The sequence below is a fragment of the Stegastes partitus genome, unplaced genomic scaffold (genome assembly GCF_000690725.1).
Source record: "Stegastes partitus isolate 25-593 unplaced genomic scaffold, Stegastes_partitus-1.0.2 Scaffold355, whole genome shotgun sequence".
Classification (NCBI taxonomy): domain Eukaryota; kingdom Metazoa; phylum Chordata; class Actinopteri; family Pomacentridae; genus Stegastes; species Stegastes partitus.
The window spans coordinates 193,950-210,848 of NW_007578086.1; the positions used below are offsets into that span (position 1 = coordinate 193,950).

Consider the following 16,899-nt stretch of genomic DNA (forward strand, 5'->3'; position numbering starts at 1 on the left):
GCTTACAAGTTTCAAAATGTATCATTTCAGAGAGTTTTAGTTTTAGTCGTTGAAGTTTTGAAATATGGCATTTCTGTCTTAATACAAAGGAGATTAATCAATTTTTTAAAAGAAATAAATATTTAATTCCACTGACCAGATAACTTGCAACAAGTCAAGATCATGTTAACAAAGGTAACTTAGATCTATTTTAGGCATCCTTGCGGTTAGGAAGTTAGTTTAATGGACTCTAAATAGAGTTTTCAACTGGAATAACCTAAATAAAGGATGAGTGTATCAAGTGTCTGTTCCCACTTATCTTAATTTTGCTTGTCAGTTGTGTTCTTGACGTGGGTTCGAGGGTTTGGGTTGAGTTAAGTTATTGTTTATGATGGAAATGACATGACATTGCTGCTGATCAAGCTCCAGGAGGTTGTCTTGCAGTGAAGGGAATAATTAGGAAAATAAGGCAACTTCTCGCAAAGAAAATGCAGTATATGGAAAAAAAAAGATTAAAAGTCAGCTAGTTAGGCCAAGTTGGTTAGAATGAACTACAAAAGGTGAAAATATTCCATTACTGCTGAGTTCATTTGTGGAATATATACCCTTGGCAATCCACTAGTGAACTTAATGAAAGGGCAACTTGATGGTTTGTAAAGATTTGAGGGACTGGACATAATGGGACTTTGCAGCGACAACAGTTGAATCTTAAATCTTGACATTACAAAATGGGTCATTCCACATAAAATATCCTTTTAGAATCAGCTGATATTTTATGTACAGTAGCTTTAGTATATTCAATTAAGCCTTCCAAAAAATGACCTCCATACTATGTACTGTATATTTTTAATTCTACATGAACTTGAAGTACATGGGGTGGGTTGAACTGTTATTATTTTTAATTTACGTTGCTTTTTCCATCATTTTTGAGCCTCATAATTTTACAAGTATGGGGGATAGACACATGACATGTTCAGGGCTGAAAAACACTTTAAACAACCCTTTCTGTTAAAAATTGCAACCAAATATTATAATAAAATTTTCCACCCACTCAGGGTCTCATAACCTACAGCCAAAGTCTTATTTTTGTTCTGCACATTTTTTGTTTGTTGCACATCAATATCATGGGATATATTATATGTATAGTTTCATGTCTATGAAATAGAGTCTTAGGAACAAGCATTGTTATCCGGTATATGGTTTCTGTTTTCTAATAATTCACCAGAAAAAAACTTTAAAAAGTACATTTTAATAAACTTTTGTGGGTCAGATCAGCATGTGTGATGGTGGTTGGTCAGAACATGTTATAGCAAATGAAAGGTCTCAGTTTGAACTGCATTGTGATACAAGGCTAATCGTCTAGCTATGATTCTCGGTGTCAAGACAATTTTCTAATATAGGCTCATTTCAACACTCAAAACTGTAAGAACTGAAAATATGTTTACTCAAAGACTTTAAACCACCATGACCAATTTCCTGTGCAATAGAAAAGACAAGTGTTGGATAAAAAGATTCACAATTCACAATCCTACAAAAGAATAACGTAACACTACCTAAGTAGCATTTAAAAGACTCTCAAACAAGTTCAAACAGATCAATGTAATTTGTTTAAACTATTATATAAAGCATGTGAATGTCAATGTTGTTTTTCCATTTCGCAGACATAAGCTACATTCACAAGTGGTAAAATACAACTACATTAGAATACTGTTTTGATACAAAGTAATCGTGGCTAGAGGATGAACCTGGCATCACAATGTATATAAAAAGAGTTCATGAACCCAGTCTGATCCACTGAAATGATGTGGGGTGTAGCCTGGCACAGTGTTAACATTTTGGCCACAATCGTACACCATAGTGGAAAGAACAAAAGTAGCAGAAAAGCAGAAAGCTTCCATTTAAGTTAAAAGCATGATTTTATTTCTAAATACGCTGCAAGTCAAATGGCAAAACACCAATTTCACCTCTTTTTTTGTACATTGTAAACCCCTGAGCACCACAATCCAGCATCCTATAATGCACTGGATTCCTCCAACAAAAGGGAAATAAAAGAAACATCTAAAGCTTCTACACAGCTAATGAAGCAATAAGTGTTGAAAAATTACTAGCATAGCATAGCCAAAATACAAAGTAAACATATGTTAATTGATTACATAAGTCATTTCATTATTTTTTTTCATGATGAACTGTCACCTTTATTTTACTTATTTTGCTCTGCAATTGATTATGACCTAGAAATCAAGTGTGTGATCACAGCTACAAAAGCTTTTAGATGAGAAGAAAGCTAGTGATCCCATGCACAGTTCTGTGAAGTGTTCAGTGACTGACTTCAGTTTGTAGAGGAGGAGGGGCTAAGAAAGAGACAGTTAAGACTGGACTGCCCTATCAGGAACACCTGGATCATGGAAGTAGAAAATAGATCCTGTTCTGAATGAGCCTGGACCGTGGTCATCATATTACACAATCCTCCATAGCAGTATTATAGAAATTTCAGATTTGTAAAGTTTCTTATATTATAGCCCCATAACAGCATATTTAAAAAAAAAAAAAAAAAAACTCACTAGGTGGGAGGCAAATTCATTAGCAACTTTAAAGGTGAGAACGTTTAGTCAGGCATGTGTAAAACCAACAACAACAAACAAAACACACACACACACACACACACACAGGCAATTTACTGCCAAAGAAAAGTCTGTTCCATTTAAGTTGGTAGAACAATTAGACACAAAATCAAGATTTGCTTCCTCGCTCACTGACTGACTGAATATTTGTTTGTATTCACTCGGAGATGATCTGCACGGACTTTCGTCAACCTTACTCCTGTTTTTATTTTGTCATCATTCACCTGAATACACTCCAGGCTGTTTGACTTCCTGCCTTTGTTAGGTTCCTGCTAGTTTTATGTTTCACCTGAGTTCAATCATCCAATCAGTCATCTCTGTATATATACTCAAACCAGTGCACTACTCAGTTACCAGACAGTGTTTACACCATTAGTAGTTTTGCCTTTATGCCATCCCTTCTTTTCCTTCTGTTTTGTATTGAGGAATTTGCCTCTCCTGGAAAACATGTTTACCAGTGATTTGTCACCACAGTTTGACAGCAGTGTTTAACTTCTTCTCTCTTTGCCAGTTTGTGTTTGCCATAGTTAACAATAGTATGTCATGGTTAATGTTTGGCAACGTTGTTGCAAATGTGCAGCAAGGTCACATTTTTATGTGCAAATCAGATTTGTGGCAAATTTGCGGTGAACCTCTAACCTGATGGGAAATGTGTGGCAGGTGTGCTGTCATGTTTGCATTGTTTACAACAAGTTCTATGCGTGGACATGCATGTGAATGTTTTTTGCTCTACAATGGACTGCTGATCTGTCCAGGGTGTACTTTGCTTCATTGCCAGTGTTAATCGTTGTAGAACCCCTGTGGGTAGATAAACTGATGTATGAAAGAAGTCTACATCAAGTTTGCCACAAACCTAATTTTGCATATGGAAATTTGAGGCCCCCATTGCAAAAAGGTAATGACAGCTGTTTAGCAGGAACCTAGCATTTTTGGAAAAGGACTTTTTAAAAGTGAGATGGACGTTGAACTACCTGCCTCTGCTTTTGGGTCTTTCCTTCCTTAACCAATACTGTTACAGACAGTAGTGGAGGACAACCTTTGTGGTAAAAGTCAGTGTTCTTACTGCAGACTTCTACCATTTGACACTTCAAAAATCTTTAAGAAAATTGACTGCTGCCTGTGAGGTTGTATTTTCAGTGTTTGGAGTCTCTGAGTGACTGAAATGTGTGGGCTACTGATCCAGGACCATGACACATACTCTAACAGTTGTGGTGAATAGAATTTATCAGCATCAGTGGTAAATGAGGGACTGAACCAAAGACATTACTCCAGAATCAGCCATGTGGCACTTCTTATAAAGTGTGTGCTACAGAGTTGTGAAGTTGGAGAAGCAGCTAGTTCAGAAAGTAATTAATCCTCAGCTTTCTTTGAATGATCTCCTTATTGCTGACAACACAGAAACAATGGAGTCTCCTGGACAATTTAATGGTCCTTCAGGATGATGGGATGGCCATCAGTTTGAATTACATCAACTTTCTTTGACAATTTGGTTGGTAGGTGGATATGAAGACTACAACACCCTTGTTGCAATGAAGGAACAGAGGTGCTAATTTCACAAGTCTTTTTACAGCTAAACTACAAAAATGACAATTTGTCACTGTCAGCCCAAAGTCCAAACAAGTAACTTTCTTACCCCTGCTTCCCCTGATGGGCATTTTTTTCAATGCCTTTCCAAACTGTTAAAAATGAAAATGACAAGAATGAGATTATTTATAAACAACGGTGATAGTGGTTAAAACCTTCTTGGTTATAGTCAGAATTAGGAAAAGATTGGATATTGACAGAGTTTCATGTTTATAAGTCTTGATGAGCTTGATCACTTGTGATATACCAAACATTGTTGAAGATAAGATGTACTGCACGTTCTTCCAGAGCCGGGCCCTCTGTGCCTAAAATAACTTCTCCCACTTTGCAAGTCTGTTAAGGTAAGGTAAATATGTGCAAATGTCTGAGCCAGATAAATGTAGTTATCTGAGGTCTGAGGTGACCAAGCTCCAATTTAAACATCAAAAGGGCTGGAACACTGCTCCACATTTTTCACACTAGGGAAGCCTATCTAGTTCAGCTACTTAAAAAAGAAGTCTAATAATGTTGATATTATTGTCAGTAATCTAAGATGCAACATCAAGTGCCTGTATAAAAAGGAGTTTCTTTTTTGGACCTTGCTGTATCTATCTGCACAGTTGTCTGATTGCTAAAGAACACATTTCAAGTGAACACACAAATTACACAGCACAACCACTTCTAACAGCTCAACTTACAGCTAAGAGCTCAGCTCATCTTATTGGCTGAGGATTGTCCTCTGCTGCACAATTGTGTTTGTACAATTTCAACATTACCATCTATACATACAGTCACAATATATTATTGGCTTTATTAGTAGTAATCAGCCTTGAACATTACACAGTCATCATGAAATCAAACTAGTTGTAGCATTTTAAATCAAGAGCTGTGAACAATCTGCATGAAAAATCCTGCACAGTGAGGAAGACAGCCAAATACATACAAACAGGCTGTTTTTTGAGGTTTCATTAGTATTTAAACTACAAGTGTTTGCCTTTTTCTGTTGGTTGATGGCTGATGGTGGCGTGACACGAAATGTCATTAAAATGAAAGGCATTATATTCATGCATTCATGTCCCGAGAATGTGAATATGTACAATAAATGAATCTTAACCCACCTGTTGATATGTTTTGTGCACCTAAGGGTAATGCTAGAGAGCTCAAGGTTTGTGGGTCTAAAAAATCTCTACGATAGCCAGGAGGAGGGGAAATATTTGAAACAAGGTCTTGACCAAATGGACTGGCAGACCAGCTAGGACTGAATATGGATAATTGCAATTCTGTTTTTTTTCTGTACCAGAAATCTATTCCTAATAGAAAAAATTCTTTGTAAATGACCTCTACCATGTCTTTGACATTTCTTGTTACTTCAGCCAATATGATATACTCGGTGATAATGTTGACTGAGACATTGGTTCACTGATTTGTCTGTTGGGCTCTAATCTAGAAACAGGATGTGCGGCAGTATAATCTCAGCTCAAAGGTTCCCTCAAGGGTCCAAGACACAAGCTTTTCAACTGAATCCTGCAATCTAGCAGAGAAATTTGTTAAAAACACCACACAAGCACATAAAGTAAATACCTTTACAGGATCAGTTATCTGTACTTCTGTGTTCAGAATCAAACTTCATTTATGGCAGGAAATCTCAAACTCTAAGACTGTTGGACTTACCCCACCATCCTCAGGTCCTACTGCCGACAAGACAAATGGAACAAGTGATGGCCATTTACTGTTACAAGCTATTCATATTTTTATGCAGGTTGGATTCATTTTGACAGCTGCCTCTAGGCTGTGTTATTGAGCCACCACGACACCCAATGTAAAAGCACTTTGAACATGTTCAAACCGTTTGTATAATCTACAGTGTTCTTTGTTTTGTTTGTTTGTTTGTTTTGTTCTTTTGACTGAAAAGCATTTTGTGTTCACAAAATACATGGAGATGAAACATTGTGAACATACTGGCAATTAAGATTGTGGACATGGTGATTGGCACAGTCTATAACAAATGAGGTAGATGTGTGTTAATAAAATATTCCCTTCTTTGGTATAATCATACAAAATATGAAAAAGAACAAAAAAAAAAAATCCAGTGGTCTGTTAAAGTAAAACATTGATTTCAAGTGGATGTACAATACAAATAAATGAAATTTATGAGGTATATTTTGTATTCATAATATACTATGACTATATACAAGTAAATCGATGAGGTATCTGCATTCAATAGGACTCTTTAAAAGATTTTGCATCCAAAGTGGTGAAGCTGAATGTTTGCAGGATCAAATATAAAACATAATAAATAAAATCTGCAGTTAAATGCTTTAACAGAAATATTAAAAACCCATATATCTTCAAACTGGTTCCCATTTCTCTTCACAACAAAGAAAATATTATATATCTTATGAAAGTAAAGAAAAGAAAAATAAAAGAAAGAACTGAAAGAGGGAGACACTCTCTGATGTAAGACTCAAGTGCATTACTAAAAACAGAAACCTAGATTCCATTCACAATATAAACCCACTGTGTGACAGATGTCTCTTTCTCTTTGTGTGTCCTGCTGTCACCTCCTTTGACTTCTGTTCACCTGCAGCTTGCAGGCTAAAGTGGTCTACTCTTTCCTGTCACAGTCATTTCTCTTGGAATCTAAAGCCATTTAAAGATTTTTCTGATTATTTTTTCACTAGGCTTCATGACCTGTATTTCCCCATGAGCATCGCAAGCTTTGTGCTTCTGGCTTATGTTCACATCACCAATATTTTCTACATGGTAATGGTCCTGACTTTAGCACGTTGCAAAAGATTTCTTCAAAAAACAATGCAATCACATAGACTGAAGGTATACCGCACTCAGCCTCAGCAAAGATTGAGTGAGTATTTCTGACCACAACCACAACAGTGGAGCAATGTTGACTGCAACATTTGCCCTAATGAATGAGAAAAACACTATCTGAATCATTGTCATCACATCAAATTAACCTGTTGACTGTCACTTTACACTCTGGAAGGCAGAGAGGACAAGATTTAAAATGTAATGTATATAAGCACACTTTTCTACAAAGAATTTTTGTCATCTGGACTAACAAGCTTGTTTTTAATATAATTTGTTTTCATACTTAGAAAACAAATTATACTCAACAAATAATTTATTCTGTGATCAAGTTCTTGAGACAAGGAATCCGCCAGCTTACTAAGTGCAACACCAAACAGTCTTCCATAGTAAAGGGCTTCCAAGTAATGTCATATTGGACATCCATATACAGGAGCTGTGAACAGCCCTTGCTTTTTTTTTTTTTTACATGTACACCACTGCTGTATCTGGCATAATTAGTTACTGAGCGGTTTGTGGCTGGGAACCAATTATTTCGTCACATGTAAATGTCAGATTTCTCTGTTGAGCTTATGAGCTAGACAGTTAACTGTAGCTAATACATCTGATCAGCACTCTAAAACCTAATACCCGTGTTCAAAATTCTGAATATACATTCTCTTGTGGAAAAAATGCCCCAAGCTGTGTATATGTCAACTATTTTGGAGTAATGTGAGAAATTGAATTCATATTCAAGTCAATTCGTATAAAATTATAGTTACTGTTTCAGTTTGATTCGATTTTAAGCCAATTCGTAGTCAATACGTATGGTGCACCACTAAAGCACAATTGAAAACCTTTTGCCCTTCAGTTAACGCTTCTTGTAAAGGAGCTCAGAATCAAAATGTAATTTTAACACATAACTAGGTTGATAGCATGTTAATGTGGTAAATGTTCTGAATGGTCTGCACTTATATAGCATCCTTCTACCTTAGTGGTACTCAAAGCGCTTTACACTGTGTTTATCATTTATCCATTCATACACCAATGGTGACAGAGCTGCCATACCAGGTGATGCCTGCCATTAGGAGCAACTTTGGGTACATGTCTTGCTGAAGGACACTGACTTTGGCGGGGCAGGGATGGAACCACCAATCCTGCGATTAGAGGTCAAGCCACTCTGCCACCTGAGCCTTTAACAGCTGTGTTTATTAATATTACCACAAACTAACTGACACACAGCCAACTTGGGGCAGGGCAGAATTTTAGTGTAATGCTGGTTGGTTTCTGAGGGACCCTTAGCAAATGTGATCTGATCATGACAACAGTCACATTAGAATACAGTATGGGATTGGGACATACTGCAGTGAGCTTGGTTCCATTGTCCTTGCAACGAGTTAACACCAGCTGCTGAATTTTAGTAGACTGAGCTGATCACGTTTAAGAGCAGGGAGTAGAAAACTTCATAAATCCACATACTACACTTGTCACTTTCGCTTTGAATGTTTCTTTGTGGATGTCCATACACATCACTCTTTCTAGCAATGTTGTGGCTGTGTGTTGCAACTTAATTAACTAACTGTCCAAAGGAAATTCTGACTTACTTGAGAGATTTTGTCATAAGCTTCTCATAAGAACACAAAGCTAAGTAGTTGAAACTGCTTTTCTACAGAATATACTATGATTTCCAAGGGTATGCATTGTCTGCTTGTATTCATACTATCATCTTCAGGCTGGATGAATGGTGTTAAAGCTCACCATTAATGCTGGACATGTTGAACCAGCATTTTTTCTTCTTTGGTATCTGCTGTAAGAGTTTCTGGGGTTGGTCAGAAAGCCCAACCCCCTACATCTTTTGATTATAAGGATGCACAAAAGGAAATCTTAGCTTGGCTTCATCCAGGTTGCACCTTAAGTTAATGGGTGACCATTCCAAACTGTTCCACACTGAATAGATGTCTATGAGGACATGAAAGACAATGTGAACACATAAAGGTTAAATGTCCTCAAAACACAATGCTCATTCAAATTAGGAACAGTGGGAATAAGGACAGGAAGATCTTGAGTTTGTAAGTAGATTGCTGTTTTTCAATCTGTTTGTTTGCTGACCTAAAATGAATCTGATTGAACGGATGTAAAGTACGCAAACTTCAAAACCAACTCCAACTGCTTGGTGTCTTTGAGAAGAGGATGGATCTCCTCCTTGGTGGGGTGAGAAGGGGTGGTGAGGAGGAACAGGGAACTCAGGGGGAGGAGCTTCTCTGTCCATGAAGTGAAGAAGAGGAGGACGATGAGGAGGAGGAGGAGGAAGAGGATGGCTGGAACTGTGTAGGACTTGTCTTTCCCTGAGTCTGACAGTTGCTGTGTTTCCCACGGTGTCCCGTCATCCCTGCTATGGCTGACTGCCGAGCAAACAGGATGCCTGAGGAGCAAACATCAAATCTAAGTCAGCTTCACAGTCACACTGTCCTGACTCCAGCTCTTGAAGTGTTTTATGTATTTTAGGCTGTTTATTTCATATGCAGCTACCAGATAGTCGGTAACATTTTTTCATTAAATACGGTCTGGTAAGAAAACCTACTTAAGGTGCAATTTAAAGTTATTTTGTGTATTGTGTTCTGATTTACCAACAAACAAAAGGTATGCTGTCAGAATAGTGTAAAAGATGCTACACTTCTATACGTGTAGTGGCTTAAATACAATAATATTAATTCTAAATATAATGTAGGTACAGTTTTCCCCTATAAATTTATCAGCTCAGGATAATACATAATTAGGTTCAGTAATGATAGAAATTACAATATAAAGTGTATTTAACATTATATGTAAGACATTTTATTTACCATTATATCTTTCTATTGCTACTTGTAAAAACAACATCTACGGCACATCTGTCATGCAGATCTGCAGTATTCTAAAGACAGTGAACTGCTACCTTCAGCAGTAACTGTTATATTTCAGTATCTACAGATCCAAATATATAGATAGAATAAAGTGGGTGTCAGCCTGTGGCAGGCTGAGCTGGATCAAATCAGCACTGTGGTTACTGAACTCTGTCTCTCAAAGAGAAACCTCAGATATTATATGACAGCCACCAAGCTTATATGCTGACAACAATGGCCTCTGTTAAAGCAGAAAGGCAGTAATTACTTCAAGACACAAGCTACCTCCATTTACACATACACATGCACGCACACACGCACGCACGCACACACACATACGCACCCACCCACACACACACACACACACACACACACACACACGGCAGGCACATAAGACAACAAGCCCCATCGACCTCAAATCCACAGGCCCAATTTTGAGATATTTAACTTTTTTAACTCTATTGGACTGCCACTTCATTACAATGGATTTTATAGCAAAAACATCAAATTGCGTAGGGGACTAAGCACCAGGGTGCTGCTATAACTTATTGAATTTCCTGCCTGCAATTACATCAGCAAACGGCCCCTCTATTTACCTGTGTAGACAACTCCATTTATTTCTATTGACATGTTGATGCTGCTAATGCCGTTGGTAGACAGGTTCAATGCGGTCTCTTGTCTATCATCTGTCAAGAGAGGAGGCACAGAAGGAGAGAGAGAAAAACTCAATATGAGCATTTAGAAAGGGAACAGAAGAAGCAAGAGGAGTATTGGTGATAATTCAGAGAGTGACAGGATAAGGAGAACTTTATTAAAGAGTTCTGGGGAGAAAGAACTGTCAAAAGATGTTACAGCAATTTGTACATGTCAATTACGGATGAATCCTATCGCAGTTGGAAAACTTGGCGAAAAATGTGGCTGTGAACAGCAATGTATTTTTTCAAACCTTTATTTAATCAGGGGAATCAGTAGTGAGCAAGGTCTTGGTGGGGGTCTGACACCAAACATGAAAAGAAGACAACCTTTACCAAGGTAAAGAAAATGGAGCAACTTTACACACAAAGTTATCTCAGAGAGCTGCTGTGATATCAAACCATCTGTGAACACAAATTTGTCCATCCAAGTGCATCTGGGTGGAGACAAATAATAGTGTTTGGATGTAATCTTTAAATGACAGTGTTTATTTGTGAGGGCCAGAGCCAGACAGCCAGTGTGGGAATTAACCTGGGAAAGATTCTCACTCATTTTTCCATCACGTATCAAGTGCAAAGCCCACTATTATGACTAATATGAGAGAGGCAGTGATGCAGACAGAAATGATATCACACTTGAGCAGATAGGCCCCTTATTCTTCCTTTAGCCTCTATCATTAAGTCATATGTGACTTATGGCTTGTCATGAGCCACGCTGGCTGCAGCAAAAGCCCAGCCAGACGGGCATTTTTACTCATGATAGGCTGGATTCTGCCTGCGGTCAAGAAAAATTATTTCTTCAAAACATCTATGGAGCCAAGTTTCAAATTACACATGTTATATGATGAACTATGTGCACATTAGTGGTTCAGGCGTTTCAGTGCAGAATCTCAGACAGCCTCTCTGGTAGGGCCATTAGCTGCTTTTGACACGCCACCCACGGTGGTAGACACATTGTCATTTAATTTGGAGGCAGGTAACAAACTCACATTACAAGAACACCTGATTTTAAATTATACATTAAAATAAACCAGAATCAGCAATGTGTTTGTCTGTCTCTCATATTCTTGATAAATGTTACTCAAACAAGAGGCAACACATCCTTTGTTTGACACTATTTTTAGTAATGGACTAAAACACATTCAGTGCTCTGTCAGTATTGTTTGTGAGATTCAGTCTACATAAACTTCGATGTGTGTGTCTGTAGTGATAAAGGGACATTTCACCCAGGGCAATCATGTATCTCTATGCGACCTCTCCCAAGATGACACCGGTGAGTGTGGCAGCCATCATACCTGGTCCAGCACCGTTACTGTTTGGAACAGGTGCACAATGCATTTCACTGAGTGTTTTACCATGTATCACTGTGTTTGTGACCAATAAAGACCTTGAATTGAATTTTGCTTTAAATAGGTTTGGCGGTTTTGATTGTGAATATTTAATGGTTCCAAATTGCATCAGTGTATTAATATTACAAATAATAGTATGAGTTTTACGTTAAGGTGTAGGATATTTCATGTTATGTATAATTAAAAACAAAGCAGCTTATTTCTTATTCTCATTTCTCTGCAGAAAAAACAGACCACAAAGAACATCCTCAGTGTAGCAAAAGTCAGTTCATCTGTGACCACTGCAACAAAAGTGACTGCACACGTAGTTTCCACTTAAGGCTAACTACATGAACAAATTTATAAAGAACCTGTGAACACCACATTCATCTGAGTGGCGCCTACATCACGTCTCATGCAACATGGCTCCTAAATTGTAAGGAACTGCATGAACGAGACAGAAACCACACTGTGAAACTTCACCAACATGAGGGAGGGTATGACAGCATCAGAAGCAATCGAGCATAAGCCAAACCACAGCAGCAAATATGGTTTGGAGGTATGTTAACCATACGAACAATAGCGGAACAATTATGCCACACACAATTTACTATTTACCCAAATTTGTAGTCTAATATACAACTTTGGAGTATTTTAAAGTAGAACAGAGAATAACAAAAACGCAGCAGATGAAAATTACCATTTGAAGAAGAAGAAGAAGAGAAAAATATCTCTCAAACATTTGTATTGTACAAGTCCTGCACATTATAAATAAGAGAACAGAATATCTCTAATCAAGTGTTTATTCACTTTGGTTGGACATAGTTTAGGTTCTAGAATTAGAATGATTTTGAATTGTTCATTAGATCAAATTACAACTACGATTATATTTACTATATAGTTATTGTGGAGAATGTTTTTGTTGTATACTGTCATCTACAAAAATATAATATATTGTAAGACCGCAATTAGATAGATAGATAGATAGATAGATAGATAGATAGATAGATAGATAGATAGATAGATAGATAGATAGATAGATAGATAGATAGATAGATAGANATAGATAGATAGATAGATAGATAGATAGATAGATAGATAGATAGATAGATAGATAGATAGATAGATAGATAGATAGATAGATAGATAGATAGACCAGGGGTCCGTTTCACAAAGCAGGTTCAACAAACTCTGAGTCTAATCCTGAACTCTGAGTTGCTCTACTCTGAGATAGGAAACTCTGAATTTCTAGTTCCAGAACAGCAGATTTGAGTTAGTTTCATCAACTCAGAGTAGTTTCACCTGGAGTTTAGCGCACGCACCACAATTATAGAAAGCCAGCATCAATGGAGCTCCGATTCAACGAGTCACTATGGCAACGGGGAAGCGGAAGGCTGCGTCTTTCACCCACTAGAACTGGAAATCTTAACTCATATGGCGAGTTTGAACACGTTTTTTAAAAAAAAGTGTAACACTGCTGCAGCTGCAACACAGAGAGAGACGGCATGGAGAACATTGCTGCTCGGGTCAATGCGTAAGTTTAAATGTCGTCTTTTGCAATCACAATAATATTACAGGAAAACTGCTTGAATGGTAATCCATTAATTTATTTCATTTGGGTGCAATCCTGCAGGAAGAAGCGAACTTGGCAGCAGCTTAAGATGAAATATAAAAACATTGTTCAAGTCTGAGGTTGCAGCACAATGTCATTAACAGAATATAATTTAAAATTAATCTAGCAGATCTCTACATCATTCTGCTGAAATCCTGTGGAACTCCTCCTTGATGGCTCTGACAGGTTTTTGTCCAGGGAAAACCACAAAGATGGGGAAAAGCTGTTTAAGGGCGAGGCACACTTTTCTGACCGCCCTGCATACAGTTGCCGTAGTCAAGTTCTCTGCATCTCTGACATTGTACAAAAAACAACACACAATATCTGCTGGGATGTGAGAGCATGACTATGGTTAGTAATGCTGCACATGTAAGGACGAATTAGGTTGTGTATGTTGATGATGGACTGGGACGTGAAATGGTACCACTCAAAAAGATAAATTTCTGGAAATGCCAGAACATCTATGTGCGATTTGATAACCATCTCCCGAAGAATATTTAATTCTCTGCATAGTAATGCTGCACCTTCCACCACGGGGTCGTTAGCAAAAGGACATGTTAGTGAAAAAAGTGACCACCTACTGTGCCTAATGGACTTCTAGTGCAGTCTACTGACTCTGATTTTTTTTTTAATGATTTTTGACAGACAGCAGAACTAGGCTATGCCAAAACTCGCCTGCTGACTGAATGAATTAACGAGGAAAATAGCATGTGGCTGAAAGAGGGCGGAGACAGAGAGAAACTCGAAGTTCATTGAGAAAAGCCTGGTCCCGACCAGGTTAGGTTCATAGAGTCTGTTACTACAGCAACTGACTGAGGCTTTACATTACACCTCTCTCTGTGAAACAGGCTAGAGTTACCCCTCTTCCTCTGGTTTCAGTTTTCCTCCCTTTATGAAACGGAAAACGCAGAGTTTCCCTCATTTCATTGTTAACAGACTCAGAGTTTTCACTAAACCTGCTTTGTGAAACAGACCCAATATGTGCTAATAAGATCAATACATTATTATTGGTGTGGCTCTTTTTTAAGAGATTGGTTATAATCGTAGAAATATTTGATATGACCAGACTTATGGCATATTTTGTGTTTAATGAGTTAGAAAGGCATTATATCATAGAAAAAGTCTCCGTTTCTTTGTATTGTTGGCTGCATGCAAAGGAATTAAAGAACAAAACCTGTGTCGCATGCAAACAGTACCACACTGAGCTTTCAAACAAGAAGAATCTGCTTCTGTGGCTACCTTCTGTTAAGCCTCTGATATAGTGTACTTTTATATTTCATTGTCAAAGCCATGCAGAGAGAAAGAACAAAAGCTCTAACAGGCCCATATTGTAATTGCCAGGGAGTACACAGAAGTCACTGGAGGATTTTTTGTTTTTTAAACAACGAAAGCAGAAATTTCAGTTCCACAATTACACACACACATATTTCACAGATTTGTAATTTCTAAGAGCTATTTCCATGAAGAATGCTATGGTCCTAGAGAACACAAAGAGAAAATAAACTCTCCATGCAGTGCCGTGCGCACTCTGTGTACTTAAATAGCCACTTAGTGTCTCACCTCTGTTGTTGAGTTTGATGTTGAGGGGTAACTGAGTGGCCATTGCCAGCAAGTTTTGCTGAAGGGCATGCTGCATGATCCTCTGCTGCTCTTCCGTCACCATCATCATCTTCTTCTCTGGTGGTTCACCACTTTCCAGTTTCTCTCTGAGCTGCTCCAGAGCTGCTGCCTGGACAGCTGCTGCTGCCTGAGCTGCTGCTGCTGCCTGAGCTGCTGCAGCCTGGCTGGCCACAGCTGCTGCATGATGACCACTGGGTGAAATGGGGAGGGTCAGCCGGCTGGGTAGGCAGCTGGTCATCATGGGCTCCTCTGGAGAAAAAAACACTGTTAAGATAGCTGTCTCTGTGTTCTTAAACAACGCAGATCTGAAGTCAGTTTGAGTCAAAAGCCATAAACAGGTTGCTCCTGGTCGTAGTCTAATCATATTTTTAATACCCTGCTATAAAATATGCTGTATTTTGTCCTTGCTTTCATTGCACCACAAAAAATTCTTAGACATGCATTATGAAAGAGATGTAGATTTAAAATACTAGCAGGAAATATATTAGTTGAGTTGATATTTCGGACTGGATATTTTAAAATCTGTTCCAAGGTTCTTTCCAATTGAATGCAGCATATATTTTTTTTGCTCCTGTGTGCTTCTGGGGCTGCACGGCGGCTCAATGGCTAGAACTGTTGCCTCACAGCTAGAAGGTCCCCCGTTGGCATCCCAGTTCGGACACCTGGGATCTTTCTGTGTGGAGTTTACATGTTCTCCCCGTGCAGTGTGGGTTCTCTCCGGGTTCTCTGGCTTCCTCCCACAGTCCAAAAACATGTTGAGGTTAATTGGTGATTCTAAATTGTCTGTAGGTATGAATGTGAGTGTGCTGGTTGTCTCTCTGTGTAGCCCTGTGATAGACTGGTTACCTGTCCAGGTGAACCTGCCTTCACCCTGAGTCAGCTGGGATAGGCTCTGCCCCCCCGCGACCCAAGTGAGGATTAAACGGTGTATAGATAATGGATGGATGGATGCTTCTCGTGACATAATTTTGTTGTTTTATATCTTGTCAATATGAATCGGTTGACATTTTACACATTTTCATTCCTGCATCATTGCTTTCTGCTAAACTAATTTCTGAAGGCTTACATTGTTACTGGTATTATTATTATGACGCTGTTGACTATAACATTTTAATGGATGTCATCATATAAGGCTGACAATTCTTGCTGATATCAGACTTTAAATGAAATGCCAATACCACTTTCTTGCAAGCATTCAGGATTAAATCTTCCATCAAAGTCTGTAATTGGATATCACAAAAATGAGATGTGAGTACACTATCTGAAAAATCAGTCCAGAATGTTGACAACAAAACACAACACATAACAATTTCTGGTGATAAAAAAATAACTAAACAAAAATAAATAAGAAAATACAATAACAAAAGTAAACAAAAGTCAAAAAATAATGGGAAGAACAAAAATACAACACAGTAATAAATGAAGTAAGGATGTCAGGCTCTACTTGAATCAGACGCCAATAAAAAAAATGTGGGTCTTAAGCAGCGTTTTTTTGAGTCTAGTCCTCGAAACATCCAGGAGCATCTGATTGAGCTGTGGTCGATGCAGCGGCCATGGTTTGAGTCCTTCCCCACTCTTCTCCCTGCCTTTTCTGTCTCCCTCTCCACTTACCTGTACAATAAAGGCTAAAACTAAAGGCTGAAGTTATTTGATCATGTTTTCTTTTTCCTGTTTAGAGAGGAGCTGCTGAATTTTGAACCAGCAGATGCAGAAGGAGCGACTGCTACATGCCTACATACAAAGAACTCCAGTCTAGCCGTGTGGGACTAAAAGGTATCACTTTTTCAGAGTCACTGAGAG

At 38.2% G+C, this 16,899-nt stretch overlaps 1 protein-coding gene across 1 annotated transcript in view; it reads right to left on the reverse strand.

The window, feature by feature from the left end:
* Positions 1 to 9,208: 9,208 nt before the first annotated feature.
* Positions 9,209 to 16,899, reverse strand: part of arid3c (AT rich interactive domain 3C (BRIGHT-like)) — an 82,681-nt gene continuing 74,990 nt past the window's right edge. The window contains exons 6-9 of the mRNA XM_008284345.1: positions 15,281 to 15,348; positions 15,040 to 15,244; positions 10,444 to 10,533; positions 9,209 to 9,387 (exon numbers count right to left, since the gene is read on the reverse strand). Of these exons, the coding sequence (XP_008282567.1) occupies positions 9,209 to 9,387; positions 10,444 to 10,533; positions 15,040 to 15,244; positions 15,281 to 15,348 (542 nt within the window). The remainder of the gene's footprint in view (positions 9,388 to 10,443; positions 10,534 to 15,039; positions 15,245 to 15,280; positions 15,349 to 16,899) is intronic.